Here is a 27,838-nt window from a genome sequence, read left to right on the forward strand (position 1 = left end):
GCCAGCACAGGGCTGGGGACAGCAGGGCACGGACATGGCATCCCTTGGGTACTCACCAGCGAGGCTGAGGGTCTGGGCTGGAAGGGAGAAGGAAGAGGGCTGGGTGGGGTGGCACCTCGGGGACAGCGACACACAGGAGATGTAGAGTGGCATTGTCCCCAAACTGGCCCGATAGGGACATCACAGTGACACAGATCGCTCGGGGATGGGGACACCGAGGCCACCCCAGAAATGGGGACACCACAGTCACCCCGTGCTGGCACAGGTCACTACCACCAGCCGCACAGCACTTGTCCCCATATCCCATCCTGATGGTCCTTGTCCCCCTGTCCCCTTGTCCCTGTCCCTGCAGCCCTGTGTCCCTGCCCCTGTCCCCACACCCGCCCCAGCCCCATGATCCCTCTCCACACCTGTGTCCCCCATTACCGTCCCCACCTTTCTGTCCCCTCTCTCCTGTCCCCACGGCCACCCCACAACCCTGGTCACCCCCACGGACTGGCTCTGCTGGCATTGGGGACCTCAGGGGACCCCGCAGCCCCCTGTGCCCCCTCCCCACCGCTCTCTGCCTCCCCAGGGCCATCCCTGGGCTGTCACCCCTGTGCCCAGGGCACTCACCCCACAGCAGCAGTGCCACCTTCCCGGCCATCCCGCTGTCCCCGGCCATCCGGGCTGGCTGTCACACACTGCCGGGGCCACCTGTCCCTGTTGGTGGCTCTTGGGCCGAAGGGGAAGGAAGCGAGGTCACATCTCGCGCCCGGAGGTGTTTGACACATGGTGGGGGCAGGGAGGGGACAGGCTGGCCACAAGCTGGGGGCAGGGCGGGGACAAGCGGGGGACATGGTGGGACAGGCTGGGGACATGGTGGGACACGGGAATTCGACGATTTGGGACACAGGAGCTCAGGAGAGCCAAAGATTGAAGTCCCACAGCAATGGGGGTCCTTCGGGAAGAGAGGGGCACCGGGCAGGGCTGCGGCGGGGCTGGGCTGGGCTCGGGGGACACCTCAGGCTGTCCCCGGCTCCGTCCCGGGGCTCTCGGGGCTCTCGGGGCTCTCGGTGCAGCTGCGAGGGAACCAGCCCGGGAGTTCCCTAATCGATCATTTTGTCACCCTCCCCAGGGGACTCAGAGAGCCCCAAAAATCCTGCAAATCCCACAAGGATCTGCTCACAGCCTGACCCGGACCCTCCTCCTTCCCGAGCTGCACAGACAGAGCTGAACAAACAAACCCATTTCTGCCGCTTTAATCAAAAAGCTGCGCTTGGAGTGCAATCAGAGGGAAAAGGGTCCTGTGCCCCCCTGGCAGTGGGATGGGAATGGGGAGCGCTGGGGGTGCTGTGGAGAGGAAGAAGTGACCCCTGGGGAGACTCGATGTCCCTCAGTGCCGCCAGTGTCCCTCAGTCTCCCCAGTGTCACAGCACATTCTCGTAGGTGGCACTCGGGTCCTGCTGTCCCTCGCAGGGTCCCGACAGCTCCGCCTTGGTCACTTGTGGATCCCGAGGGGGGACAGTGACGGGGGAACGCCCTGGGGACCCTGCGAGAGACAGCGGTTGTGGGGACCCTCGTGGGGGTGACAGCCGTGGGTGACGTGTCACTGTCGCTGTCGCTGTCGCTGTCCCTGTCCCTGTCCCTGTCCCTGTCCCCTCCCGTACTCACCCCCTGCCCTCTCGGTGCCCTCCATGGGGGTGTCCAGCACCTCCCCCTCCTCCGGGGGCTCCGGGGGGCCCTGCGGGGATCAGGGGTGTCTGAGGGGGTCTGGGGAGAGGGGAAAGGGCAGTCATGGCCGGAGCCCCCCTCACCTGTCCTGGCACTTCCTGGGGGCTGCAGGGAAAAGGGGAGGAGGTGACTGTGGGGTCCCCGAGACCCCTGAACCTTCCTGGCACCTCGGGAGCTCCAACCACCCACGAGATCCCCAAATCCCCACGGAATCCCCAAATCCCCACTGCAGCCCCGATTCCCACAGGACACTGATTCCCCCCTGGACCCCAGGAACTCCTGACCCCCATGAAGTTCTGCACCACTGCAGTGTCCCCAGTGCTCCCGACCCCCCTGAGCCCCAAGCCCGGCAGGGAGGGGAAACCCCAACTCACTCCAGGACCCCCATGGCCCCCCCATTGTCACCCACCCGGGCGGTGCCACCAGTGACAGCCCCCGATGACAGCCAGGAGCAGCACCAGGTACAGGAGGGTCCTGCCGACGTTCACAGCCATCGCTGGGGACAGATGGGTCATGAGGGTCACCACTCACCACAGGAGTCTTGCACCACCCCGTGACCCCATATGACCCCACCTGTGCCCCAGTGTCCCCGCGCTGTCACCTCCAGGGCCAGCTCTGGGCTGAGTGCCCGGAACACACGGTGCTCATCCAGCTGGTTGGTGGCCACGCACTGGTAGGTGCCAGAATGTCCCACATCGGTGTCCCCAAGCTCCAGGAGGGGACCCTGGGCCACCTCCCGCCCGTCCCGCAGCCAGGTGAAGGTGACAGGTGCTGAGCCCACCTGCACCGAGCAGCGCAGGGTCACGTTGTCACCTGTGTGCACCTGGAGTGCCGGGGGGCCAGGGGTGATGGTGGCATTGGCCACGGGCACTGCGGGGACAGAGACGGGGCTGAGGCTGGGGGAGGGGCTGGCATTAGGTGTGGGGGGAGGGGATGCGTGGGAATGATGATTTCAGGGCTGGGGTCATCCCCAGCCCGAGGGTGTCGCTCACCCAAGACAGTGACATTCAGTGTGGGACTCTCGGCCACGCTGTCCCCGTCGCTAGCCCGGCACCGGTAGCGGCCACTGTCATTCACGCCAACGCTGTTCAGCTCCAGCTGAGGGCCAGTGCCCAGCGGTGTCCCCGAGCCCTCCCGGTGCCAGGAGAAGGACAGAGGACATGTCCCCGTTGCCATCACACAGCTCAGCACCAGCCGGTCACCCAGTGCCACCTGTCCCCCGGGAGGCTGAACCGACAGGGACACTTCCCAGAGTGAGAGCCCTGTGGGGGACATAGGTGTGATGGGGACATGAGGAGGGGTTGGGGACATGAGGAGCGGAGCGAGGAGACGTAGGAGAGGATGGAGGAGAGCCGAGTGGGTGAGCAAGGGAGCGGTGGGAGATTCAGGGAGGGGAGACATGGGGAGGGATGCAGGGGGTGAGCGGATGCCGGCCGGGCTGATGCGACCTGGGGACCCTGGAGGGACCTGCAATCTGGCTGGGTGTCCCCAGCTGTGTCTGGGGTACCCGGGGAGGCTGTGGGGGTTGCCGTGCCCATCCCCGCACTCACTGCGCACCGTGACGCGGAGCCGGGCGCTGCTCTTCCGCACGGCCCCCCCCTCGGAGCGCACCTCGCAGCTGTAACTGCCCGAGTGGGAGACCCCCACGGCGGGCAGCAGGAGCTGCGGGGACCCCTGCGGGCCCCCCAGCAACTGCCCGTCCCGGTAGAAGAGGTGCAGGAGGGGGGCTCGGGGCCGCAGGGGGCTGGGGGTGCTGAGGCAGCTGAGAGTCAGGGGGGACCCCTCGGTGGGCTCGGGGGGACCCTCCAGCTCCAGCACCGGCACCGGGAAGAGCTCTGGGACAGAGGTGGGGGAGATGATGGTGACCCCGAGTGTGCTGGGGACAGGCTGAGGGGTGCTCACCGCGCACTGTCACTGTCACCGGCTCCGAGTACACCCACACACATGACCTCTCGCATCTCTCCCAGCTCCTGCAGCTGTACACTCCGCTGTCGCTCAGCCGCAGCGGGTACAGCGAAAAGACTACCGCAGTGTAAGACACCGACACCATCTCCTCCCCGCGGTAGAAGCGCACGTCTCTGACCGGTTTGCCACTCGAGCGCCGGCAGCGCAGTGTCACTCTGTCCCCCTCCAGCAGCGCCCACGCTGGCACCTGCAGCACCACCTCGTCTGGGGGACAGGAGGGTCCTGTCACACTGGAAGGGCCTGTGAGGTCCTGATGGCACCAGGACTCCCCCACTGTGTCACACCCAGTGCCCCAGGGGTCCCCAGTTCCAATAGGGTCCCCACGCCCTGGGATGCTCTGGGATGTCCCCGTGTGCAGGGGACAGGCTCTGGTCACACGACGGAAGTGACCCAGTTAGCAGAGCTCACCCAGAGCCCTCGGGGTTCCCGCGGGTGTCAGGCTGGGGACACAAACCTCCCTCACCATTGGAGACGCTGACGGAGGGGCTGCGCCTGGCGCCAGGTCGGTGACACTCGTAGGTGCCAACCTCGGTGACACGGAATTGGTGGATCCCGTCATTTTTCCCCCAGAGCTGACCATCCTTGTACCACGTGGTGACATTGGGAGTCCCCAAGCCCTGGCAGGTCAGTGTCACTCTGTCCCACAGCACCGCTGGTGTCCAGGGGGGATCCACGAGGAGCTGGGTGGTCTGAGCACCTGCGGGTGACAGGGGACACCAGGGGACACCAGCCTGCCAGGGCCAGCACAGGGCTGGGGACAGTGGGGCAGGGATATGGCATCCCTTGGGTACTCACCAGCGAGGCTGAGGGTCTGGGCTGGAAGGGAGAAAGGACAGGGATGGGTCAGGGTGGCACCATGGGGACAGCGACACCCGGGGCAAAGCGTGTCCCCAAACTGTCCCTGTGGGGACATCACAGTGACACGGATGTCCCAGGGATGGGGACACTGTGGCCACCCGAGGATGATGCAGGACATGAGGACACAGACCACTGCGACCAGCCCCAAAGCTCTTGTCCCCACTACCTCATGGTGCCTGTCCTCTTGTCCCTGTGCCCGCATCACTGTCTCCAAATTCCTGTCCCCCTGTTCCTGTCCACACTCCACAACCAAGTCACACCAGCATCCACCCCCACGGACTGGCTCTGCTGGCACTGGGGACCTCAGGGGACCCCGCAGCCCCCTGTGCCCCCTCCCCACCGCTCTCTGCCTCCCCAGGGCCATCCCTGGGCTGTCACCCCTGTGCCCAGGGCACTCACCCCACAGCAGCAGTGCCACCTTCCCGGCCATCCCGCTGTCCCCGGCCATCCGGGCTGGCTGTCACACACTGCCGGGGCCACCTGTCCCTGTTGGTGGCTCTTGGGCCGAAGGGGAAGGAAGCGAGGTCACATCTCGCGCCCGGAGGTGTTTGACACATGGTGGGGGCAGGGAGGGGACAGGCTGGCCACAAGCTGGGGGCAGGGCGGGGACATGGCAGGGACATGGTGGGACAGGCTGGGGACATGGTGGGACAGGCTGGGGACATGGTGGGACACGGGAATTCGACGATTTGGGACACAGGAGCTCAGGGGAGCCAAAGATTGAGGTCCCAGAGCAATGGGGGTCCTGGGGGAAGGGAGGGTGCAGGGGATGGAATCAAGGGGAGGGGGCTCCTCGGCAATGGGGGTCCTGGGCCATGGAGACCCTGGGCAATGGCAGTGCCAGGCTGGGGGGACATAGGGAATGGGGGTGCCATGGTTGGGTTCCCAGGGCAATGGGGGTGCCAGGGATGGGCAGTGGCTGGGTGGGCATGTGGGTCACAGCTCCTGCACTGTGTGCCTCAGATGTTGGGGTGACCCAGGGCCCAGCACAGCCCCTCGGGCTCCTCATGGCCGGGGGGTCACTCCGGGGGGATTCCGGGCAGCTCTGCCTCTGTGCTTCCCCCTCTTCCCCTCCCAGGGGCTTTTCCCTCTCTTTAGTTCCATTTCTTCCCTTTTCCCCTCAATTCCACACTGCCCCAATTCTCGGCTCGGCGATCCCGGGGAGCTCCTGAGCAGGGATCGGGTTTGGGTGACCCTGAGGAGGGGGAGAAGGGAGTTCAGGGAGGGTTGGGGGGCTGTGGGGGATGGGGGTGTCCGGCTGTGCCCCCAACACTTTCACTTTCCCTTTCCTGCAGCAGAAGGAAGAGGCTGTTTGTGCTCAGAGTCACCCGGGGGGTGACAGGTTCTGTCCTGGGGGACACAGCCAGCGGTTCTGTCCTGGGGACAAGTGTGGCAATAGCGAGCAGCGGCTCTGCCCCGCGGCCGTGCTGGGGCTGGGGGTGACCCTGGCCAGATGGCGACAGTGGCTCCGGACACGCTGTCCCAGCCGCTCCGGACACATGGCCACCGTCGCTGCCGCAGCCCGGGACAGTCGCGCCACTCGCAGCGCCATGGCAGCGCCACCTGCCCCGGTGACCGAGCCCAGCACTCCGCTCCCGCAGGCCCGGCGGCTCCTGCCGGGCTCCCTGCTCTCCCCCAGCCTCCCGCTCCCTCCCTCCCGGCGCCCCCCGCCCGCCCCAGGGCTGAGCCCGGCCGAGGCTCCGCAGCAGCTGCGGGGCTCAGAGCCGCTCGGGGAGCGCCGGCTGCGGGGCTTTGGGCACCGGGGGGCACCGGGCAGGGCTGCGGCGGGGCTGGGCTGGGCTCGGGGGACACCTCAGGCTGTCCCCGGCTCCATCCCGGGGCTCTCGGGGCTCTCGGTGCAGCTGCGAGGGAACCAGCCCGGCAATGCCCCAATCGATCATTTTTTCACCCTCCCCAAGGGACTGAGAGAGCCCCAAAAATCCTGCAAATCCCACAAGGATCTGCTCACAACCTGACCCGGACCCTCCTCCTTCCCGAGCTGCACAGACAGAGCTGAACAAACAAACCCATTTCTGCCGCTTTAATCAAAAAGCTGCGCTTGGAGTGCAATCAGAGGGAAAAGGGTCCTGTGCCGCCCTGGCAGTGGGATGGGAATGGGGAGCGCTGGGGGTGCTGTGGAGAGGAAGAAGTGACCCCTGGGGAGACTCGATGTCCCTCAGTGCCGCCAGTGTCCCTCAGTCTCCCCAGTGTCACAGCACATTCTCGTAGGTGGCACTCGGGTCCTGCTGTCCCTCGCAGGGTCCCGACAGCTCCGCCTTGGTCACTTGTGGATCCCGAGGGGGGACAGTGCCGGGGGAACGCCCTGGGGACCCTGCGAGAGACAGCGGTTGTGGGGACCCTCGTGGGGGTGACAGCCGTGGGTGACGTGTCCCTGTCCCTGTCCCTGTCCCTGTCCCTGTCCCTGTCCCTGTCGCTGTCCCTGTCGCTGTCGTTGTCCCTGTCGCTGTCCCTGTCCCTGTCCCTGTCCCTGTCACCTCCCGTACTCACCCCCTGCCCTCTCGGTGCCCTCCATGGGGGTGTCCAGCACCTCCCCCTCCTCCGGGGGCTCCGGGGGGCCCTGCGGGGATCAGGGGTGTCTGAGGGGGTCTGGGGAGAGGGGAAAGGGCAGTCATGGCCGGAGCCCCCCTCACCTGTCCTGGCACTTCCTGGGGGCTGCAGGGAAAAGGGGAGGAGGTGACTGTGGGGTCCCCGAGACCCCTGAACCTTCCTGGCACCTCGGGAGCTCCAACCACCCACGGGACCCCCAAATCCCCACGGAATCCCCAAATCCCCACTGCAGCCCCGATTCCCACAGGACGCTGATTCCCCCCTGGACCCCAGGAACACCTGAACCCCATGAAGTTCTGCACGACTGCAGTGTCCCCAGTGCTCCCGACCCCCCTGAGCCCCAGAGCCCCAAGCCCGGCAGGGAGGGGAAACCCCAATTCACTCTGGGACCCCCATGGCCCCCATTGTCACCCACCCGGGCGGTGCCACCAGTGACAGCCCCCGATGACAGCCAGGAGCAGCACCAGGTACAGGAGGGTCCTGCCGACGTTCACAGCCACTGCTGGGGACAGATGGGTCATGAGGGTCACCACTCACCTCAGGAGTCTTCACCCCCAGTGACCCCATATGACCCCACCTGTGCCCCAGTGTCCCCGCGGTGTCACCTCCAGGGCCAGCTCTGCGCTGAGCGCCCGGAACACACGGTGCTCATCCAGCTGGTTGGTGGCCACGCACTGGTAGGTGCCAGAATGTCCCACATCGATGTCCCCAAGCTCCAGCAGGGGACCCTGGGCCACCTCCCGCCCGTCGCGCAGCCAGGTGAAGGTGACAGGTGCTGAGCCCACCTGCACCGAGCAGCGCAGGGTCACGTTGTCACCTGTGTGCACCTGGAGTGCCGGGGGGCCAGGGGTGATGGTGGCATTGGCCACGGGCACTGCGGGGACAGAGACGGGGCTGAGGGAGCTGCACCAGCTGTGGGCAATGAGGATGGGATGGGTGGGATTGGGGATGCCGAGTCTGGGGTCACCCCCAGCCCGAGGGTCACTCTCACCCCGGACGGTGACAATCAATGGGTCACTCTCAGCCACACTGTCCCCACTGCTGACTCGGCACCGGTAGCGGCCACTGTCATTGTCGCCAACGCTGCTCAGCACCAGCTTACGACCAATGGCCAGCGGTGTCCCCGAGCCCTCCCGGTGCCAGGAGAAGGACAGGGGACGTGTCCCCGCGGCTACCGCAAAGCTCAGCACCAGCCGGTCACCCAGTGCCACCTGTCCCCCGGGGGGCTGCGATGACAGGGACACTCCCCAGAGTGAGACCCCTGTAGGGCACGTGGATAGGATGGGGACATGAGGAGGGCTTGGGGACAGGGGGAGGGGAGGGAGGAGATGTAGGAGAGGATGGAGGAGAGCCGAGTGGGTGAGAAAGGGAGCGATGGGAGATTCAGGGAGGGGAGAGCTGCAGGGGGATGCAGGGGGTGAGGGGATGCAGACAGGGGTGGTGTGACCTGGGGACACTGGAGGGACCTCCAACAGGGCTGGGTGACCCGGGAGGCTGTCGGGGAAGGATGGGTGTCCCCACATGGTGATGGGAGATGGGGACGGTGACCCCAAGGCCGCTGGGGACAGGCTGTGGGGCTGTCGGGGCTTTGCGGTGCTCACCATGCACTGTCACTGTCACCGGCTTTGACTCCGACTCCAGTGACGTTCCGAAGCTCACCCTGCCCTTGCAGCGATAGCTGCCGCTGTGGTGCAGCTGCAGGGGGGACAGGGACAGCTCGGTCCCATTGACGGCCCAGCCCAGTTCCTCCTCCTCGCGGTAGAAGGACACCGAGGTGACAGAGTAGCTCTCCCTGACCCGGCAGCGCAGTGTCACCGTGTCCCCCTCCAGCAGCGGTCGCGCTGGCACCTGCAGCACCAACGGGTCTGGGGACAAGTGGGGACACATCACACCGGCATGTCCCGATGGCACCGGGACCCCCACTGTGTCACACACCAAAGGGGCACCAGGGGGTCCGCAGTTCCAACAGGGTCCCATGGCTCTGGGATGCTCTGGGATGTCCCCGTGCAGGGGACAGGATCGGGTCACACCAGGGCGTGACCCAGGCAGCAGAGCTCACCCAGAGCCCTCGGGGTCCCCGCGGGTGACAGGCTGGGGACACCAAACTCCCCTCACCATCTACGACGCTCACGGAGGGGCTGTGCCCGGTGCCGGGTTGGTGACAACTATAGGTGCCACTCTGATAGACAGTGAAGGCTGCATTCGGCCACCAGTACTGACCATCCTTGTACCAGTAGGTGACACCGGATGTCCCCGAGCCCTGGCAGGTCAGTGTCACTTTGTCCCACAGCACCGCTGGCGTCCAGGGGGGATCCACGAGGAGCTGGGGGGTCTGGGCACCTGCGGGTGACAGGGGACACCAGGGGACACCAGCCTGCCAGGGCCAGCACAGGGCTGGGGACAGCAGGGCAGGGACACGACATCCCTTGGGGACTCACCAGCGAGGCTGATGGTCTGGGCTGGAAGGGAGAAAGGACAGGGTCTGAGCAAGGGTGGCACCTCGGGGACAGCGACACGCAGGGGACAAGGTGAGGGGGCTGTCCCCAAACTGTCTCCTTGGGGACACCAATGTGGCACGGAGCGCTCGGGGATGGGGACACCGCGGCCACCCCGGAAATGGGGGATGAAGGGAGCAGAGCAGGGGATATGGGGGAGCCGGGCAAGGATGGGAGGATCCGGGGAGGAGCCCAGGAGGGGCAGTGATGGGGAGAGCCGGGCAGGGGGTCAGCGAGGGCTGGGGGTCCCCAGTTGTGTCTGGGGTACCCGGGGAGGCTGTCGGGGTTGCCGTGCACCGGGAAGAGCTCTGGGGGTGAGATGGGAGAGAGGATGATGATCGCGAGTGTGCTGGGGACAGGCTGAGGGGCTGTCGGGGTTTTGCGGTGCTCACCGTGCACTGTCACTGTCACCGGCTCTGACTCCTCCCACAGTGACGTTCCGAAGCTCACCCTGCCCTTGCAGCGATAGCTGCCGCTGTGGTTCAGCTGCAGGGGGGACAGGGACAGCTCGGTCCCATGGCCAGACCTTGCCAGTTCCTCCTCCTCGCGGTAGAAGGACACCGAGGTGACAGGCTTGTCCTGCCAGCCCCGACAGCGCAGTGTCACCGTGTCCCCCTCCAGCAGCGGCCGCGCTGGCACCTGCAGCACCAACGACTCTGGGGACAAGTGGGGACACATCACACCGGCATGTCCCGATGGCACCGGGACCCCCCATTGTGTCACACACAGAGCACCAGGGGTCCGCGATTCCAGCAGGGAAGTCCCCTCACACTTGGATGCTCTGGGATGTCCCCGTGCAGGGGACAGGCTCTGGTCACACCAGGGGGTGACCCAGGCAGCAGAGCTCACCCAGAGCCCTCGGGGTCCCCGCGGGTGACAGGCTGGGGACACCAAACTCCCTCACCATCTAAGACGCTCACGGAGGGGCTGTGCCCGGTGCCGGGTTGGTGACAATTATAGGTGCCACTCTCGGTGACAGTGAGGTTGGCAGCTGCATTCGACAACCAGGGCTGTTCTTTCCCGTACCAGGTGGTGTCACCGGATGTCCCCGAGCCCTGGCAGGTCAGTGTCACTCTGTCCCACACCACTGGCGGTATCCAGGGGGGATTCACCAGGAGCTGGGTGGTCTGAGCACCTGCGGGTGACAGGGGACACCAGGGGACACCGGCCTGCCAGGGCCAGCACAGGGCTGGGGACAGCGGGGTGGGGACATGGCATCCCTTGGGGACTCACCAGCGAGGCTGAGGGTCTGGGCTGGAAAGGAGAAGGGACAGGGTTGACTGGGGGTGGCAGCGCAGGGACAGCGCCACCCGGGAGGTGTAGTGTGGCATTGTCCCCAAACTGTCCCGGTGAGGACACCAGAGCGACATGGATCGCTCGGGGATGGGGACACCACGGCCACTCCGTACTCAGGCAGGGCTTGGGGACACTGTGGACACTCCAGGCATGAGGACACCACAGCCACCCCGTGCTGGCACAGCTCACTACCACCAGCCCTCAGCACCTGTCCCTATATCCCATCCCGATGGTCATTGTCACCCTGTCCACCGGTCCAACTGTCCCCTTGTCCCTGCAGCCCTGGGTCCCTGCCCCTGTCCCCACACCCGCCCCAGCCCCATGATCCCTCCCCACACCCGTGTCCCCCATTACTGTCCCCACCTTTCTGTCCCCTCTCTCCTGTCCCCACGGCCACCCCACAACCCTGGTCACCCCCAGGGACTGGCTCTGCTGGCACTGGGGACCTCAGGGGACCCCGCAGCCCCCTGTGCCCCCTCCCCACCGCTCTCTGCCTCACCAGGGCCATCCCTGGGCTGTCACCCCTGTGCCCAGGGCACTCACCCCACAGCAGCAGTGCCACCTTCCCGGCCATCCCGCTGTCCCCGGCCATCCGGGCTGGCTGTCACACACTGCCGGGGCCACCTGTCCCTGTTGGTGGCTCTTGGGCCGAAGGGGAAGGAAGCGAGGTCACATCTTGCGCTCGGGCGTGTTTGACACATGGTGGGGGCAGGGAGGGGACAGGCTGGCCACAAGCTGGGGGCAGGGCGGGGACATGGCGGGGACATGGTGGGACAGGCTGGGGACATGGTGGGACAGGCTGGGGACATGGTGGGACACGGGAATTCGACGATTTGGACACAGAAGCTCAGGAGAGCCAAAGATTGAGGTCCCACAGCAATGGGGGTCCTGGGGGAAGGGAGGGTGCAGGGGATGGAATCAAGGGGAGGGGGCTCCTCGGCAATGGGGGTCCTGGGCCATGGAGACCCTGGGCAATGGCAGTGCCAGGCTGGGGGGACATAGGGAATGGGGGTGCCATGGTTGGGTTCCCAGGGCAATGGGGGTGCCAGGGATGGGCAGTGGCTGGGTGGGCATGTGGGTCACAGCTCCTGCACTGGGTGCCTCAGATGTTGGGGTGACCCAGGGCCCAGCACAGCCCCTCGGGCTCCCCATGGCCTGGGGGTCACTCCGGGGGGATTCCGGGCAGCTCTGCCTCTGTGCTTCCCCCTCTTCCCCTCCCAGGGGCTTTTCCCTCTCTTTAGTTCCATTTCTTCCCTTTTCCCCTCAATTTCGCACTGCCCCAATTCCCGGCTCGGCGATCCCGGGGAGCTCCTGAGCAGGGATCGGGTTTGGGTGACCCTGAGGAGGGGGAGAAGGGAGTTCAGGGAGGGTTGGGGGGCTGTGGGGGATGGGGGTGTCCGGCTGTGCCCCCAACACTTTCACTTTCCCTTTCCTGCAGCAGAAGGAAGAGGCTGTTTGTGCTCAGAGTCACCCGGGGGTGACAGGTTCTGTCCTGGGGGACACAGCCAGGGCTTCTGTCCTGGGGACAAGAGTGGCAACAGCGAGCAGCCCAACGGACTCCCGAGGTTCCACCCCACCCAACCCTGTCCATTCTCCCTTCCAGCCCAGACCCTCAGCCTCGCTGGTGAGTCCCCAAGGGATGCCATGTCCCTGCCCTGCTGTCCCCAGCCCTGTGCTGGCCCTGGCAGGCTGGTGTCCCCTGTCACCCGCAGGTGCTCAGACCACCCAGCTCCTCGTGGATCCCCCCTGGACACCGGCGCTGCTGTGGGACAAAGTGACACTGAGCTACCAGGGCTCGGGGACATCCGGTGACACCACCTGATACAAGGATGGTCAGTACTGGTGGCAGGATGCAGCTGCACACTTCACTGTCGCTGACAGTGGCAACTATAATTGTCACCAACGCGGCACCGGGCACAGCCCCTCCGTGAGCGTCTCAAACGGTGAGGGAGTTTGGTGTCCCCAGCCTGTCACCCGCGGGGACCCCGAGGGCTCTGGGTGAGCTCGGCTGCCTGGGTCACGCCCTGGTGTGACCAGAGCCTGTCCCCTGCACACGGGGACATCCCAGAGCATCCCAGCGAGAGGGGACACCACTGTTGGAATTGGGGACCCTCTGGGACGCTGGGTGTAACCCAATGGGGGGTCCCGGTGCCATCGGGACATGCCGGTGCGATGTGTCCCCACTTGTCCCCAGAGTCGTTGGTGCTGCAGGTGCCAGCGCGGCCGCTGCTGGAGGGGGACACGGTGACACTGCGCTGTCGGGGCTGGGAGAACTCCCCTGTCACCTCGGTGTCCTTCTACCGCGAGGAGGAGGAACGGAGAAGGTCTGGCCATGGGACCGAGCTGTCCCTGTCCCCCCTGCAGCTGAACCACAGCGGCAGCTATCGCTGCAAGGGCAGGGTGAGCTTCGGAACGTCACTGTGGGCGGAGTCAGAGCCGGTGACAGTGACAGTGCACGGTGAGCACCGCAAAGCCCCGACAGCCCCACAGCCTGTCCCCAGCACACTCGCGATCATCATCCTCACTCCCATCTCCTTCCCAGAGCTCTTCCCGGTGCCGGTGCTGGAGCTGCAGGGTCCCCCCGAGCCCACCGAGGGGTCCCCCCTGACTCTCAGCTGCCTCAGCACCCCCAGCCCCCTGCGGCCCCGAGCCCCCCTCCTGCACCTCTTCTACCGGGACGGGCAGTTGCTGGGGGGCCCGCAGGGGTCCCCGCAGCTCCTGCTGCCCGCCGTGGGGGTCTCCCACTCGGGCAGTTACAGCTGCGAGGTGCGCTCCGAGGGGGGGGCCGTGCGGAAGAGCAGCGCCCGGCTCCGCGTCACGGTGCGCAGTGAGTGCGGGGATGGGCACGGCAACCCCACTGCCTCCCCGGGTACCCCAGACACTACTGGGGACCCCCATCGCTGCCCGGAGACCCCCAGCCCTCGCTCACCCCCTGCCCGGCTCTCCCCATCACTGCCCGGGTCTCCTCATCCCTTCCTGGGCTCCTCCCCGGATCCTCCCATCCTTGCCCGGCTCCCCCATATCCCCTGCTCTGGTCTCCTCTTCCCGCCCTGAGCCCACCCACCCTTCTCTCAGGTGCCCCCACTGCCCTCAGGTCCCACCAGCACCGTCTGGGTCCCCACACTCCTCCCTGCTGTCCCCTCCCTCCCCAGGTGTCCCCGCCCTGAATCTCCCATCCCTCCCTGGGGTCACTTTCTAAGCCCTCCTCCATCTCTGGTCCCCCTCTTCCTCACTGGGGTCCACCCACCCCTCTCTGACCCTCCCCGAGACCCTCACTGTCGCTCACTGTCCCCTGCTGTCCCTCACTGTCCCCTGCTGTCCCCTCCCGCAGGGATCCCAATCTCGGGAGTGTCCCTGTCAGCACAGCCCCCCGGGGGACAGGTGGCACTGGGTGACAGCCTGGTGCTGAGCTGTGCGGTGGCCGCGGGGACAGGTCCTCTGTCCTTCTCCTGGCACCGGGAGGGCTCGGGGACACCGCTGGCCACTGGCCCTAAGCTGGTGCTGCACAGCGTTGGCGACAATGACAGTGGCCGCTACCGGTGCCGAGTCAGCAATGGGGACAGTGTGGCTGAGAGTGACCCATTGATGGTCACCCTCCTGGGCGACAGTGACCCTCGGGCTGGGGGTGACCCCAAACTCGGCATCATCAATCCCACCCATCCCATCCTCATTGCCCACAGCTGGTGCAGCTCCCTCAGCCCCGTCTCTGTCCCCGCAGTGCCCGTGGCCAATGCCACCATCACCCCTGGCCCCCCGGCACTCCAGGTGCACACAGGTGACAACGTGACCCTGCGCTGCTCGGTGCAGGTGGGCTCAGCACCTGTCACCTTCACCTGGCTGCGCGACGGGCGGGAGGTGGCCCAGGGTCCCCTCCTGGAGCTTGGGGACATCGATGTAGGACATTCTGGCACCTACCAGTGCGTGGCCACCAACCAGCTGGATGAGCACCGTGTGTTCCGGGCGCTCAGCCCAGAGCTGGCCCTGGAGGTGACACCGCGGGGACACTGGGGCACAGGTGGGGTCACACGGGGTCACTGGGGGTGAAGACTCCTGAGGTGAGTGGTGACCCTCACGACCCATCTGTCCCCAGCGGTGGCTGTGAACGTCGGCAGGACCCTCCTGTACCTGGTGCTGCTCCTGGCTGTCATCGGGGGCTGTCACTGGTGGCACCGCCCGGGTGGGTGACAGTGGGGGGGCCATGGGGGTCCCGGAGTGAGTTGGGGTTTCCCCTCCCTGCCGGGCTAGGGGCTCTGGGGCTCAGGGGGGTCGGGAGCACTGGGGACACTGCAGTCGTGCAGAACTTCATGGGGTTCAGGAGTTCCTGGGGTCCAGGGGGGAATCAGTGTCCTGTGGGAATCGGGGCTGCAGTGGGGATTTGGGGATCCCGTGGGGATTTGGGGATCTCGGGGGTGGTTTGAGCTCCCGGGGTGCCAGGAAGGTTCAGGGGTCTCGGGGACCCCACAGTCACCTCCTCCCCTTTTCCCTGCAGCCCCCAGGAAGTGCCAGGACAGGTGAGTGGGGCTCCGGCCATGACTGCCCTTTCCCCTCTCCCCAGACCCCCTCAGACACCCCTGATCCCCGCAGGGCCCCCCGGAGCCCCCGGAGGAAGGGGAGGTGCTGGACACCCCCATGGAGGGCACCGAGAGGGCAGGGAGTGAGTACGGGAGGGGACAGGGACAGGGACAGGGACAGCGACAGCGACAGCGACAGCGACAGGGACAGCGACAGTGACACGTCACCCACGGCTGTCACCTCCACGAGGGTCCCCACAACCACTGTCTCTCGCAGGGTCCCCAGGGCGTTCCCCCGGCACTGTGCCCCCTCGGGATCCACAAGTGACCAAGGCGGAGCTGTCGGGACCCTGCGAGGGACAGCAGGACCCGAGTGCCACCTACGAGAATGTGCTGTGACACTGCGGGGACTGAGGGACACTGGCGGCACTGAGGGACATCGAGTCTCCCCAGGGGTCACTTCTTCCTCTCCACAGCACCCCCAGCGCTCCCCATGCCCATCCCACTGCCAGGGGGGCACAGGACCCTTTTCCCTCTGATTGCACTCCAAGCGCAGCTTTTTGATTAAAGCGGCAGAAATGGGTTTGTTTGTTCAGCTCTGTCTGTGCAGCTCGGGAAGGAGGAGGGTCCAGGTCAGGTTGTGAGCAGATCCTTGTGGGATTTGCAGGATTTTTGGGGCTCTCTGAGTCCCTTGGGGAGGGTGACAAAATGATCAGTTGGGACATTTCCGGATGGAATCAAATGGGATCAATTTAGTTTCCTCGCAGCTGTCCCCGCAGAGGGGAAGGAGCTGCAGCTCACTGTTTGTCTCTTCTCGGTGACACCCGGCAGGGGCTCAGGGACCTGCGGCGGTGCCACCCTGTCTCCACAGGCATCGATCCCGCAGTTCCCGAGCCCCTCGGGCCAAGCTGGAGCCCCGAGAGCCCCGGGACGGAGCCGGGGACAGCCTGAGGTGTCCCCCGAGCCCAGCCCAGCCCCGCCGCAGCCCTGCCCGGTGCCCTTCCCTTCCCCCAGGACCCCCATTGCTCTGGAACTTCAATCTTTGGCTCTCCTGAGCTCCTGTGTCCCAAATCATCGAAACCCCGTGTCCCACCATGTCCCCAGCCTGTCCCACCATGTCCCCAGCCTGTCCCACCATGTCCCCGCCATTTCCCTTCCATGTCCCCAGCTTGTGGCCAGCCTGTCCCCTCCCTGCCCCCATTATGTGTCAAACACCTCCGGGCGCGAGATGTGACCTCGCTTCCTTCCCCTTCGGCCCAAGAGCCACCAACAGGGACAGGTGGCCCCGGCAGTGTGTGACAGCCAGCCCGGATGGCCGGGGACAGCGGGATGGCCGGGAAGGTGGCACTGCTGCTGTGGGGTGAGTGCCCTGGGCACAGGGGTGACAGCCCAGGGATGGCCCTGGGGAGGCAGAGAGCGGTGGGGAGGGGGCACAGGGGGCTGCGGGGTCCCCTGAGGTCCCCAATGACAGCAGAGCCAGTCCGTGGGGGTGACCAGGGTTGTGGGGTGGCCGTGGGGACAGGAGAGAGGGGACAGAAAGGTGGGGACAGTAATGGGGGACACGGGTGTGGGGAGGGACCATGGGGCTGGGGCGGGTGTGGGGACAGGGGCAGGGACACAGGGCTGCAGGGACAGGGACAAGGGGACAAGGGGACAAGGGGAGAAGGGGACAAGGGGAGAAGGGGACAAGGGGACAAGGGGAGAAGGGGACAAGGGGACAAGGACTATCGGGATTGGATATGGGGCCAGTTGCTCCTGTGGGGGTGGGGCTGGTGGGGGTTACCTGTGCCAGCACGGGGTGGCTGTGGTGTCCTCATGCCTGGAGTGTCCACAGTGTCCCCCTGCCCTGCCTGAGTACGGAGTGGCAGTAGTGTCCCCATCCCCGAGCGATCCATGTCGCTCTGGTGTCCTCACGGGGACCGTTTGGGGACAATGCCACACTACCCCTCCCGGGTGTCGCTGTCCCTGCGCTGCCACCCCCACCCTGCCCTGTCCTTTCTCCTTTCCAGCCCAGACCCTCAGCCTCGCTGGTGAGTCCCCAAGGGATGCCATGTCCCTGCCCTGCTGTCCCCAGCCCTGTGCTGGCCCTGGCAGGCTGGTGTCCCCTGTCACCCGCAGGTGCTCAGACCACCCAGCTCCTCGTGGATCCCCCCTGGACACCGGCGGTGCTGTGGGACAGAGTGACACTGATCTGCCAGGGCTCGGGGACATCCAGTGTCACCTACTGGCGCAAGGTCGGGTGGAGCTCGTGGCAGAAGGGACGCGGCCACTTCACTGTCACTGAGAGTGGCATCTATCGTTGTCACCAAGCCGGCACTGGGTTCAGCCCCTCCGTGAGAGTCGTAAACGGTGAGGGAGTTTGGTGTCCCCAGCCTGTCACCCGCGGGGACCCCGAGGGCTCTGGGTGAGCTCTGCTGCCTGGGTCACCCCCTGGTGTGACCAGAGCCTGTCCCCTGCACGGGGACATCCCAAAGCATCCCAGTGCGAGGGGACCTCACTATTGGAATTGGGACCCCCTGGTGCTCTGTGTGTGACACAAGGGAGGGTCCTGGTGCCGTCGGGACATGCCGGTGTGATGTGTCCCCACTTGTCCCCAGAGCCGTTGGTGCTGCAGGTGCCAGTGCGGCCGCTGCTGGAGGGGGACACGGTGACACTGCGCTGCCGGGGCTGGCAGAACTACTCTGTCACCTCGGTGTCCTTCTACCGCGAGGAGGAGGAACGGAGAAGGTCTGGCCATGGGACCGAGCTGTCCCTGTCCCCCCTGCAGCTGAACCACAGCGGCAGCTATCGCTGCAAGGGCAGGGTGAGCTTCGGACTTGATTCGAAGGAGTCAGAGCCGGTGACAGTGACAGTGCACGGTGAGCACCGCAAAACCCCGACAGCCCCACAGCCTGTCCCCAGCACACTCGCGATCATCATCCTCACTCCCATCTCCTTCCCAGAGCTCTTCCCGGTGCCGGTGCTGGAGCTGGAGGGTCCCCCCGAGCCCACCGAGGGGTCCCCCCTGAGTCTCAGCTGCCTCAGCACCCCCAGCCCCCTGCGGCCCCGAGCCCCCCTCCTGCACCTCTTCTACCGGGACGGGCAGTTGCTGGGGGGCCCGCAGGGGTCCCCGCAGCTCCTGCTGCCCGCCGTGGGGGTCTCCCACTCGGGCAGTTACAGCTGCGAGGTGCGCTCCGAGGGGGGGGCCGTGCGGAAGAGCAGCGCCCGGCTCCGCGTCACGGTGCGCAGTGAGTGCGGGGATGGGCACGGCAACCCCACAGCCTCCCCGGGGCTGCCAGCCCCAAACGGGGACCCCCATCGCTGCCCGGAGACCCCCAGCCCTCGCTCACCCCCTGCCCGGCTCTCCCCATCACTGCCCGGGTCTCCTCATCCCTTCCTGGGCTCCTCCCCGGATCCTCCCATCCTTGCCCGGCTCCCCCATATCCCCTGCTCTGGTTTCCTCATCCCTCCCTGAGCCCACCCACCCTTCTCTCAGGTGCCCCAGTGCCCTCAGGTCCCACCAGCACCGTCTGGGTCCCCACACTCCTCCCTGCTGTCCCCTCCCTCTCCGGGTGTCCCCGCCCTGAATCTCCCATCCCTCCCTGGGGTCACTTTCTAAGCCCTCCTCCATCTCTGGCCCCCCTCTTCCTCACTGGGGTCCACCCACCCCTCTCTGACCCTCCCCGAGACCCTCACTGTCCCTCACTGTCCCTCACTGTCCCCGGCTGCCCTTCACTGTCCTCTGCTGTCTCTCACTGTCCCCGGTGTCGCCCGCTGTCCTTCACTGTCCCCTGCTGTCCCCTCCCGCAGGGATCCCAGTCTCGGAAGTGTCCCTGTCAGCACGGCCCCCCGGGGAACAGGTGGCACTGGGTGACAGCCTGGTACTGAGCTGTGCGGTGGCCGCGGGGACAGGTCCTCTGTCCTTCTCCTGGCACCGGGAGGGCTCGGGGACACTGCTGGGCTCTGACCCTAAGCTGGAGCTGAACAGCGTTGGCGACAATGACAGTGGCCGCTACCGGTGCCGAGTCAGCAATGGAGACAGTGTGGCTGAGAGTGACCCATTGATGGTCACCGTCCTGGGCGACAGTGACCCTCGGTCTGGGGGTGACCCCAAACTCGGCATCCCCAATCCCACCCATCCCATCCTCATTGCCCACAGCTGCTGCAGCTCCCTCAGCCCCGTCTCTGTCCCCGCAGTGCCCGTGGCCAATGCCACCATCACCCCTGGCCCCCCGGCACTCCAGGTGCACACAGGTGACAACGTGACCCTGCGCTGCTCGGTGCAGGTGGGCTCAGCACCTGTCACCTTCACCTGGCTGCGCGACGGGCGGGAGGTGGCCCAGGGTCCCCTGCTGGAGCTTGGGGACATCGATGTGGGACATTCTGGCATCTACCAGTGCATGGCCACCAACCAGCTGGATGAGCACCGTGTGTTCCGGGCGCACAGCCCAGAGCTGGCCCTGGAGGTGACACCGCGGGGACACTGGGGCACAGGTGGGGTCATATGGGGTCACGGGGTGGTGCAAGACTCCTGAGGTGAGTGGTGACGCTCATGACCCATCTGTCCCCAGCAGTGGCTGTGAACGTCGGCAGGACCCTCCTGTACCTGGTGCTGCTCCTGGCTGTCATCGGGGGCTGTCACTGGTGGCACCGCCCGGGTGGGTGACAGTGGGGGGGCCATGGGGGTCCTGGAGTGAGTTGGGGTTTCCCCTCCCTGCCGGGCTTGGGGCTCAGGGGTGCCGGGAGCACTGGGGACACTGCAGTCGTGCAGAACTTCATGGGGTTCAGGTGTTCCTGGGGTCTAGGGGGGAATCAGTGTCCTGTGGGAATCGGGGCTGCAGTGGGGATTTGGGGATCCCGTGGGGATTTGGGGATCCCGTGGGTGGTTGGAGCTCCCGAGGTGCCAGGAAGGTTCAGGGGTCTCAGGGACCCCACAGTCACCTCCTCCCCTTTTCCCTGCAGCCCCCAGGAAGTGCCAGGACAGGTGAGGGGGGCTCCGGCCATGAGTGCCCTTTCCCCTCTCCCCAGACCCCCTCAGACACCCCTGATCCCCGCAGGGCCCCCCGGAGCCCCCGGAGGAGGGGGAGGTGCTGGACACCCCCATGGAGGGCACCGAGAGGGCGGGGGTGAGTACGGGAGGGGACAGCGACAGGGACAGGGACAGGGACAGGGACAGGGACAGGGACAGGGACAGGGACAGGGACAGGGACAGGGACAGGGACACGTCACCCACGGCTGTCACCCCCACGAGGGTCCCCACAACCGCTGTCTCTCGCAGGGTCCCCAGGGCGTTTCCCCGGCACTGTCCCCCCTCGGGATCCACAAGTGACCAAGGCGGAGCTGTCGGGACCCTGCGAGGGACAGCAGGACCCGAGTGCCACCTACGAGAATGTGCTGTGACACTGGGGAGACTGAGGGACACTGGCGGCACTGAGGGACATCGAGTCTCCCCAGGGGTCACTTCTTCCTCTCCACAGCACCCCCAGCGCTCCCCATTCCCATCCCACTGCCAGGGGGGCACAGGACCCTTTTCCCTCTGATTGCACTCCAAGCGCAGCTTTTTGATTAAAGCGGCAGAAATGGGTTTGTTTGTTCAGCTCTGTCTGTGCAGCTCGGGAAGGAGGAGGGTCCAGGTCAGGTTGTGAGCAGATCCTTGTGGGATTTGCGGGATTTTTGGGGCTCTCTGAGTCCCTTGGGGAGGGTGACAAAATGATCAATTGGGGCATTTCCGGGCGGACTCAAATGGGATCAATTGGGTTCTCTCGCAGCTGTCCCCGCAGAGGGGAAGGAGCTGCCGCTCGCTGTTTGTCCCCTCTCGGTGACACCCGGCCGGGGCTCAGGGACCTGCGGCGGTGCCACCCTGTCTCCATCATCATCGATCCCGCAGCCGCCGAGATCCTCGGGTCGAGCTGGAGCCCCGAGAGCCCCGAGAGCCCCGGGACGGAGCCGGGGACAGCCTGAGGTGTCCACCGAGCCCAGCCCAGCCCCGCCGCAGCTCTGCCCGGTGCCCCCCGGTGCCCAAAGCCCCGCAGCCGGCGCTCCCCGAGCGGCTCTGAGCCCCGCAGCTGCTGCGGAGCCTCGGCCGGGCTCAGCCCTGGGGCGGGCGGGGGGCGCCGGGAGGGAGGGAGCGGGAGGCTGGGGGAGAGCAGGGAGCCCGGCAGGAGCCGCCGGGCCTGCGGGAGCGGAGTGCTGGGCTCGGTCACCGGGGCAGGTGGCGCTGCCATGGCGCTGCGAGTGGCGCGACTGTCCCGGGCTGCGGCAGCGACGGTGGCCATGTGTCCGGAGCGGCTGGGACAGCGTGTCCGGAGCCACTGTGGCCATCCAGCCGGGGTCACCCCCAGCCCCAGCACGGCCGCGGGGCAGAGCCGCTGCTCGCTATTGCCACTCTTGTCCCCAGGACAGAAGCCCTGGCTGTGTCCCCCAGGACAGAACCTGTCACCCCCCGGGTGACTCTGAGCACAAACAGCCTCTTCCTTCTGCTGCAGGAAAGGGAAAGTGAAAGTGTTGGGGGCACAGCCGGACACCCCCATCCCCCACAGCCCCCCAACCCTCCCTGAACTCCCTTCTCCCCCTCCTCAGGGTCACCCAAACCCGATCCCTGCTCAGGAGCTCCTGAGGTCCCCTGAGGTCCCCAATGACAGCAGAGCCAGTCTGTGGGGGTGACCGGGGTTGGGAGGTGTCCGTGGGGACAGGAGAGAGGGGACAGAAAGGTGGGGACAGTAATGGGGGACACGGGTGTGGGGAGGGATCATGGGGCTGGGGCAGCTGTTGGGACAGGGGCAGGGACACAGGGCTGCAGGGACAGGGACAAGGGGACAAGGGGACCAGGGGACAAGGAACGTCAGGATGGGATATGGGGAGAGGTGCTGTGGGGCTGGTGGGGGTGAGCTGTGCTTTCACAGGGTGGCCGCGGTGTCCCCATTTCCAGGGTGTCCACAGTGTCCCCACGTCCTGCCTGAGCACGGGGTGGCCGCAGTGCCCCTGGGTTGGGGAAGATGAAATAGGAAAGCCTTATAGATATGATTACCTTGCAAAAGATGCTGAGAATATGGAAAATATGAGCGAGATTGAAATGAAGACAAGGTTCGAGTTGTAGAGTAACTAGAGAACAATGGTATGGCCAAGGAAGGTGATCCCCCTTCTTGATAGAACAATGCCCTCTGCCCAGGCAAGTCCAAAGGTCAGAGCAGACGTTACCTGCCTGGTAGAGATCCCAAAAAGCAGTTTTTTTAAGGTTTGAAACATGACCCCGTATGGTAATGTGATGATTCTTATAGGTTGTATGTAAATGCTGTAGAGTTTGAAGTTTGTCTTAGATTGGTTAAAGAAGAGTTGAATATTCAACAGAGAAGACAATTTATTGTATTGTAAACGGCAAATCGCTCTCTTTTTTCTCTCTCTCTCTCCCTTTCTGCTGGCCTGCTTGGAGTCGCGTCTTGCAGCTCGGCAGGCCTCTCACCCCCACTCTATTTCGCAATAAACCTTCATGTTCTAAAACTCATCTCTAGAGATCTCTTGTTCCTATTTTTATCCCCATAGCTAAACCCCACGGAGTCAATTCTTACACCCCTGTTCCCGAGACATCCGTGCCATTCTGTCCTCACGGGGACCGTTTGGGGACAATGCCACTCTACATCTCCTGTGTGTCGCTGTCCCCGAGGTGCCACCCTTGCTCAGACCCTGTCCCTTCTCCCTTCCAGCCCAGACCCTCAGCCTTGCTGGTGAGTCCCCAAGGGATGACATGTCCCTGCCCTGCTGTCCCCAGACCCACGGTGGCCCTAGCAGGCTGCTGTCCCCTGGTGTCCCCTGTCACCTGCAGGTGCCCAAACCCTCCAGCTCCTCGTGGATCCACCCTGGACACCAGCGGTGCTGTGGGACAGAGTGACACTGACCTGCCAGGGCTTGGGGACATCAGGTGACACCACCTGGTACGGGAACGGGGAGCTCTGGAGGCAGAACGGACCCGACCACGTCCCTGTCCATGACATTGGCACCTCCGAGTGTGACAGACCTGGCACCGGGCGCAGCCCCAATGTGAACATCGTAAACGGTGAGGGAGGTTTGGGTGTCCCCAGCCTGGCAGCTGTGGGGACCCCAAATAACCCCTTGGTGTGACCAGAGCCTGTCACCTGAACACGGGGACATCCCAGAGCATCCCAGGGCGAGGATGCTGTGGAATGCTCTGGGATCCCACGAGGAGTTGGGTGGTCTGAGCACCTGCGGGTGACAGGGGACACCAGCCTGCCAGGGCCAGCACAGGGCTGGGGACAGCAGGGCAGGGACATGGCATCCCTTGGGGACTCACCGGCGAGGCTGAGGCTCTGGGCTGGAAGGGAAAAGGAAGAGGGCTGGGTGGGGTGGCACCTCGGGGACAGCCACACACAGGAGATGTAGAGTGGCATTGTCCCCAAACTGGCCCGGTAGGGACATCACAGTGACACAGATCGCTCGGGGATGGGGACACCGAGGCCACCCCAGAAATGGGGACACCACAGCCACCCCGAGCTGGCACAGCTCACTACCACCAGCCGCACAGCACTTGTCCCCATATCCCATCCTGATGGTCTTTGTCACCCTGTGCCCTTGTCCCCTTGTCCCTGTCCCTGCAGCCCTGTGTCCCTGCCCCTGTCCCCACACCCGCCCCAGCCCCATGATCCCTCTCCACACCCGTGTCCCCCATTACCGTCCCCACCTTTCTGTCCCCTCTCTCCTGTCCCCACGGCCACCCCACAACCCTGGTCACCCCCACGGACTGGCTCTGCTGGCATTGGGGACCTCAGGGGACCCCGCAGCCCCCTGTGCCCCCTCCCCACCGCTCTCTGCCTCACCAGGGCCATCCCTGGGCTGTCACCCCTGTGCCCAGGGCACTCACCCCACAGCAGCAGTGCCACCTTCCCGGCCATCCTGCTGTCCCCGGCCATCCGGGCTGGCTGTCACACACTGCCGGGGCCACCTGTCCCTGTTGGTGGCTCTTGGGCCGAAGGGGAAGATAGCGAGGTCACATCTCGCGCTCGGGCGTGTTTGACACATGGTGGGGGCAGGGAGGGGACAGGCTGGGGACACGGTGGGACAGGCTGGGGACATGGTGGGAAACGGGAATTCGACGATTTGGAACACAGGAGCTCAGGAGAGTCAAAGATTGAAGTCCCAGAGCAATGGGGGTCCTGGGGGAAGGGAAGGGCACCGGGCAGGGCTGCGGCGGGGCTGGGCTGGGCTCGAGGACACCTCAGGCTGTCCCCGGCTCCGTCCCGGGGCTCTCGGGGCTCTCGGTGCAGCTGCGAGAGAACCAGTCCGGGAATTCCCTAATCGATCATTTTGTCACCCTCCCCAGGGGACTCAGAGAGCCCCAAAAATCCTGCAAATCCCACAAGGATCTGCTCACAACCTGACCTGCACCCTCCTCCTTCCCGAGCTGCACAGACAGAGCTGAACAAACAAACCCATTTCTGCCGCTTTAATCAAAAAGCTGCGCTTGGAGTGCAATCAGAGGGAAAAGGGTCCTGTGCCCCCCTGGCAGTGGGATGGGAATGGGGAGCGCTGGGGGTGCTGTGGAGAGGAAGAAGTGACCCCTGGGGAGACTCGATGTCCCTCAGTGCCGCCAGTGTCCCTCAGTCTCCCCAGTGTCACAGCACATTCTCGTAGGTGGCACTCGGGTCCTGCTGTCCCTCGCAGGGTCCCGACAGCTCCGCCTTGGTCACTTGTGGATCCCGAGGGGGGACAGTGCCGGGGGAACGCCCTGGGGACCCTGCGAGAGACAGCGGTTGTGGGGACCCTCGTGGGGGTGACAGACGTGGGTGACGTGTCCCTGTCGCTGTCGCTGTCGCTGTCCCTGTCCCTGTCCCTGTCCCTGTCGCTGTCGCTGTCCCTGTCCCTGTCCCTGTCCCTGTCCCTGTCCCTGTCCCTGTCCCCTCCCGTACTCACCCCCTGCCCTCTCGGTGCCCTCCATGGGGGTGTCCAGCACCTCCCCCTCCTCCGGGGGCTCCGGGGGGCCCTGCGGGGATCAGGGGTGTCTGAGGGGGTCTGGGGAGAGGGGAAAGGGCAGTCATGGCCGGAGCCCCACTCACCTGTCCTGGCACTTCCTGGGGGCTGCAGGGAAAAGGGGAGGAGGTGACTGTGGGGTCCCCGAGACCCCTGAACCTTCCTGGCACCTCGGGAGCTCCAACCACCCCCGGGACCCCCAAATCCCCACTGCAGCCCCGATTCCCACAGGACACTGATTCCCCCCTGGACCCCAGGAACTCCTGAACCCCATGAAGTTCTGCACCACTGCAGTGTCCCCAGTGCTCCCGACCCCCCAGAGCCCCAAGCCCGGCAGAGAGGGGAAACCCCAACTCACTCCAGGACCCCCATGGCCACCCCACTGTCACCCACCCGGGCGGTGCCACCAGTGACAGCCCCCGATGACAGCCAGGAGCAGCACCAGGTACAGGAGGGTCCTGCCGACGTTCACAGCCACCGCTGGGGACACAGGGGGACACTGAGGACACCCGGAATCCCGGGAGTCCTCAACTCCCCGTGACCCCGTGTCACCCCACCTGTGCCCCAGTGTCCCCGCGGTGTCACCTCCAGGGCCAGCTCTGGGCTGAGCGCCCGGAACACACGGTGCTCATCCAGCTGGTTGGTGGCCACGCACTGGTAGGCGCCAGAATGTCCCACATCGATGTCCCCAAGCTCCAGGAGGGGACCCTGGGCCACCTCCCGCCCGTCGCGCAGCCAGGTGAAGGTGACAGGTGCTGAGCCCACCTGCACCGAGCAGCGCAGGGTCACGTTGTCACCTGTGTGCACCTGGAGTGCCGGGGGGCCAGGGGTGATGGTGGCATTGGCCACGGGCACTGCGGGGACAGAGACGGGGCTGAGGCTGGGGGAGGGGCTGGTACCTGGTGTGGGGGGAGGGGAGGAGTGGTGGGATGAGGATGGGAGAGCCCTGTTTGGGCTCACCCTCAGCCCGAGGGTGTCGCTCACCCAAGGCAGTGACATTCAGTGTGGGACTCTCGGCCACGCTGTCCCCGTCGCTAGCCCGGCACCGGTAGTGGCCACTGTCATTCTCGCCAACGCTGTTCAGCTCCAGGCGGTCACCGGTGCCCAGCGGTGTCCCCGAGCCCTCCCGGTGCCAGGAGAAGGACAGGGGACGTGTTCCCTCAGCCACCGCACAGCTCAGCACCAGCCGGTCACCCAGTGCCACCTGTCCCCCGGGGGGCTGTGCTGACAGGGACACTTCCCAGAGCGAGAGCCCTGTGGGGGGACATGGCTGTGATGGGGACATGAGGAGGGGTTGGGGACATGAGGAGCGAAGCGAGGAGACGTAGGAGAGGTGTAGGTGACCCGAGTGGGTGAGCAAGGGAGCGATGGGAGATTCAGGGAGGGGAGAGCTGCAGGGGGATGCAGGGGGTGAGGGGATGCAGACAGGGGTGGTGTGACCTGGGGACACTGGAGGGACCTCCAACAGGGCTGTGGGGCTCCAACAGTGGGTGGGGAACACGGGGAGGCTATCGGGGAAGGATGAGGTCTCCAGGTGGTGATGGGAGATGGGGACGGTGACCCCAAGGCCGCTGGGGACAGGCTGTGGGGCTGTCGGGGCTTTGCGGTGCTCACCGTGCACTGTCACTGTCACCGGCTTTGACTCCACCCACCCCGGTGACATTCCGATGCTCACCCTGCCCTTGCAGCGATAGCTGCCGCTGTGGTTCAGCCGCAGGGGGGACAGGGACAGCTCGGTCCCATGGCCAGACCTTCTCAGTTCCTCCTCCTCGCGGTAGAAGGACACCGAGGTGACAGAGTAGCTGTCCCAGCGTCGGCAGCGCAGTGTCACCGTGTCTCCCTCCAGAAGCGGCCGCGCTGGCATCTGCAGCACCAACGGCTCTGGGGACAAGTGGGGACACATGACACCGGCATGTCCCGATGGCACCGGGACCCCCACTGTGTCACACACCAAAGGGGCACCAGGGGGTCCGCAGTTCCAACAGGGTCCCATGGCTCTGGGATGCTCTGGGATGTCCCCGTGTGCAGGGGACAGGCTCTGGTCACACCAAGGGGTGACCCAGGCAGCAGAGCTCACCCAGAGCCCTCGGGGTCCCCGCGGGTGACAGGCTGGGGACACCAAACTCCCTCACCGTTTAAGACGCTCACGGAGGGGCTGCGCCCGGTGCCGGGTTGGTGACAACTATAGGTGCCACTCTGATAGACAATCAAGTGGTCAGCTGCATCCTGCCACCAGTACTGACCATCCTTGGACCAGGTGGTGTCACTGGATGTCCCCGAGCCCTGGCAGGTCAGTGTCACTCTGTCCCACAGCACCGCCGGTGTCCAGGGGGGATCCACGAGGAGCTGGGTGGTCTGAGCACCTGCGGGTGACAGGGGACACCAGCCTGCCAGGGCCAGCACAGGGCTGGGGACAGCAGGGCAGGGACATGGCATCCCTTGGGGACTCACCAGCGAGGCTGAGGGTCTGGGCTG

The 27,838-nt window shown here is 65.7% G+C and overlaps 4 protein-coding genes across 10 annotated transcripts in view; 3 read left to right on the forward strand and 1 right to left on the reverse strand.

Annotated features, from left to right (window-relative positions):
• Positions 1 to 1,531: 1,531 nt before the first annotated feature.
• LOC146427209 (Fc receptor-like protein 2) lies at positions 1,532 to 27,612 on the reverse strand. 7 transcript variants are annotated; one of them, XM_085082587.1, is made up of 10 exons: positions 26,978 to 27,612; positions 10,833 to 10,853; positions 10,504 to 10,734; positions 8,706 to 8,969; positions 4,474 to 4,494; positions 4,142 to 4,375; positions 3,616 to 3,882; positions 2,706 to 2,975; positions 2,123 to 2,583; positions 1,532 to 1,818 (listed from the first exon to the last, which is right to left on the reverse strand). In XM_085082587.1, the coding sequence occupies exons 1-9, from the start codon at positions 27,354 to 27,356 to the stop codon at positions 2,234 to 2,236; spliced, it is 2,037 nt and encodes a 678-aa protein (XP_084938713.1). In that variant the 5' UTR covers positions 27,357 to 27,612; the 3' UTR covers positions 1,532 to 1,818; positions 2,123 to 2,233. The 7 variants fall into 7 exon arrangements, with proteins under 7 accessions (XP_084938713.1, XP_084938712.1, XP_084938719.1 ...); XM_085082586.1 differs by lacking the exon at positions 8,706 to 8,969 and adding an exon at positions 9,992 to 10,255; XM_085082593.1 differs by lacking the exons at positions 8,706 to 8,969; positions 26,978 to 27,612 and adding exons at positions 9,992 to 10,255; positions 11,439 to 11,723.
• LOC146427210 (Fc receptor-like protein 6) lies at positions 12,283 to 15,085 on the forward strand. Its single transcript, XM_085082177.1, has 5 exons — positions 12,283 to 12,519; positions 12,724 to 12,838; positions 13,090 to 13,353; positions 13,438 to 13,722; positions 14,614 to 15,085. Exons 1-5 carry the CDS (start codon positions 12,283 to 12,285, stop codon positions 14,937 to 14,939), a joined length of 1,227 nt encoding a protein of 408 aa, XP_084938303.1. The 3' UTR covers positions 14,940 to 15,085.
• Positions 16,637 to 27,838, forward strand: part of LOC146427211 (Fc receptor-like protein 3) — a 31,553-nt gene continuing 20,351 nt past the window's right edge. Inside the window, exons 1-2 of the mRNA XM_085082594.1 lie at positions 16,637 to 16,766; positions 17,416 to 17,436. Of these exons, the coding sequence (XP_084938720.1) occupies positions 16,718 to 16,766; positions 17,416 to 17,436 (70 nt within the window). The 5' untranslated portion in view covers positions 16,637 to 16,717. The remainder of the gene's footprint in view (positions 16,767 to 17,415; positions 17,437 to 27,838) is intronic.
• Positions 17,313 to 20,504, forward strand: LOC146427212 (Fc receptor-like protein 2). The gene is made up of 3 exons (XM_085082597.1): positions 17,313 to 17,755; positions 18,004 to 18,633; positions 19,196 to 20,504. Exons 1-3 carry the CDS (start codon positions 17,452 to 17,454, stop codon positions 19,918 to 19,920), a joined length of 1,659 nt encoding a protein of 552 aa, XP_084938723.1. The 5' UTR covers positions 17,313 to 17,451; the 3' UTR covers positions 19,921 to 20,504.

Source organism: Lichenostomus cassidix, chromosome 25, assembly GCF_008360975.1.
Source record: "Lichenostomus cassidix isolate B80296 chromosome 25, HeHo_3.0, whole genome shotgun sequence".
NCBI lineage: Eukaryota > Metazoa > Chordata > Aves > Passeriformes > Meliphagidae > Lichenostomus > Lichenostomus cassidix.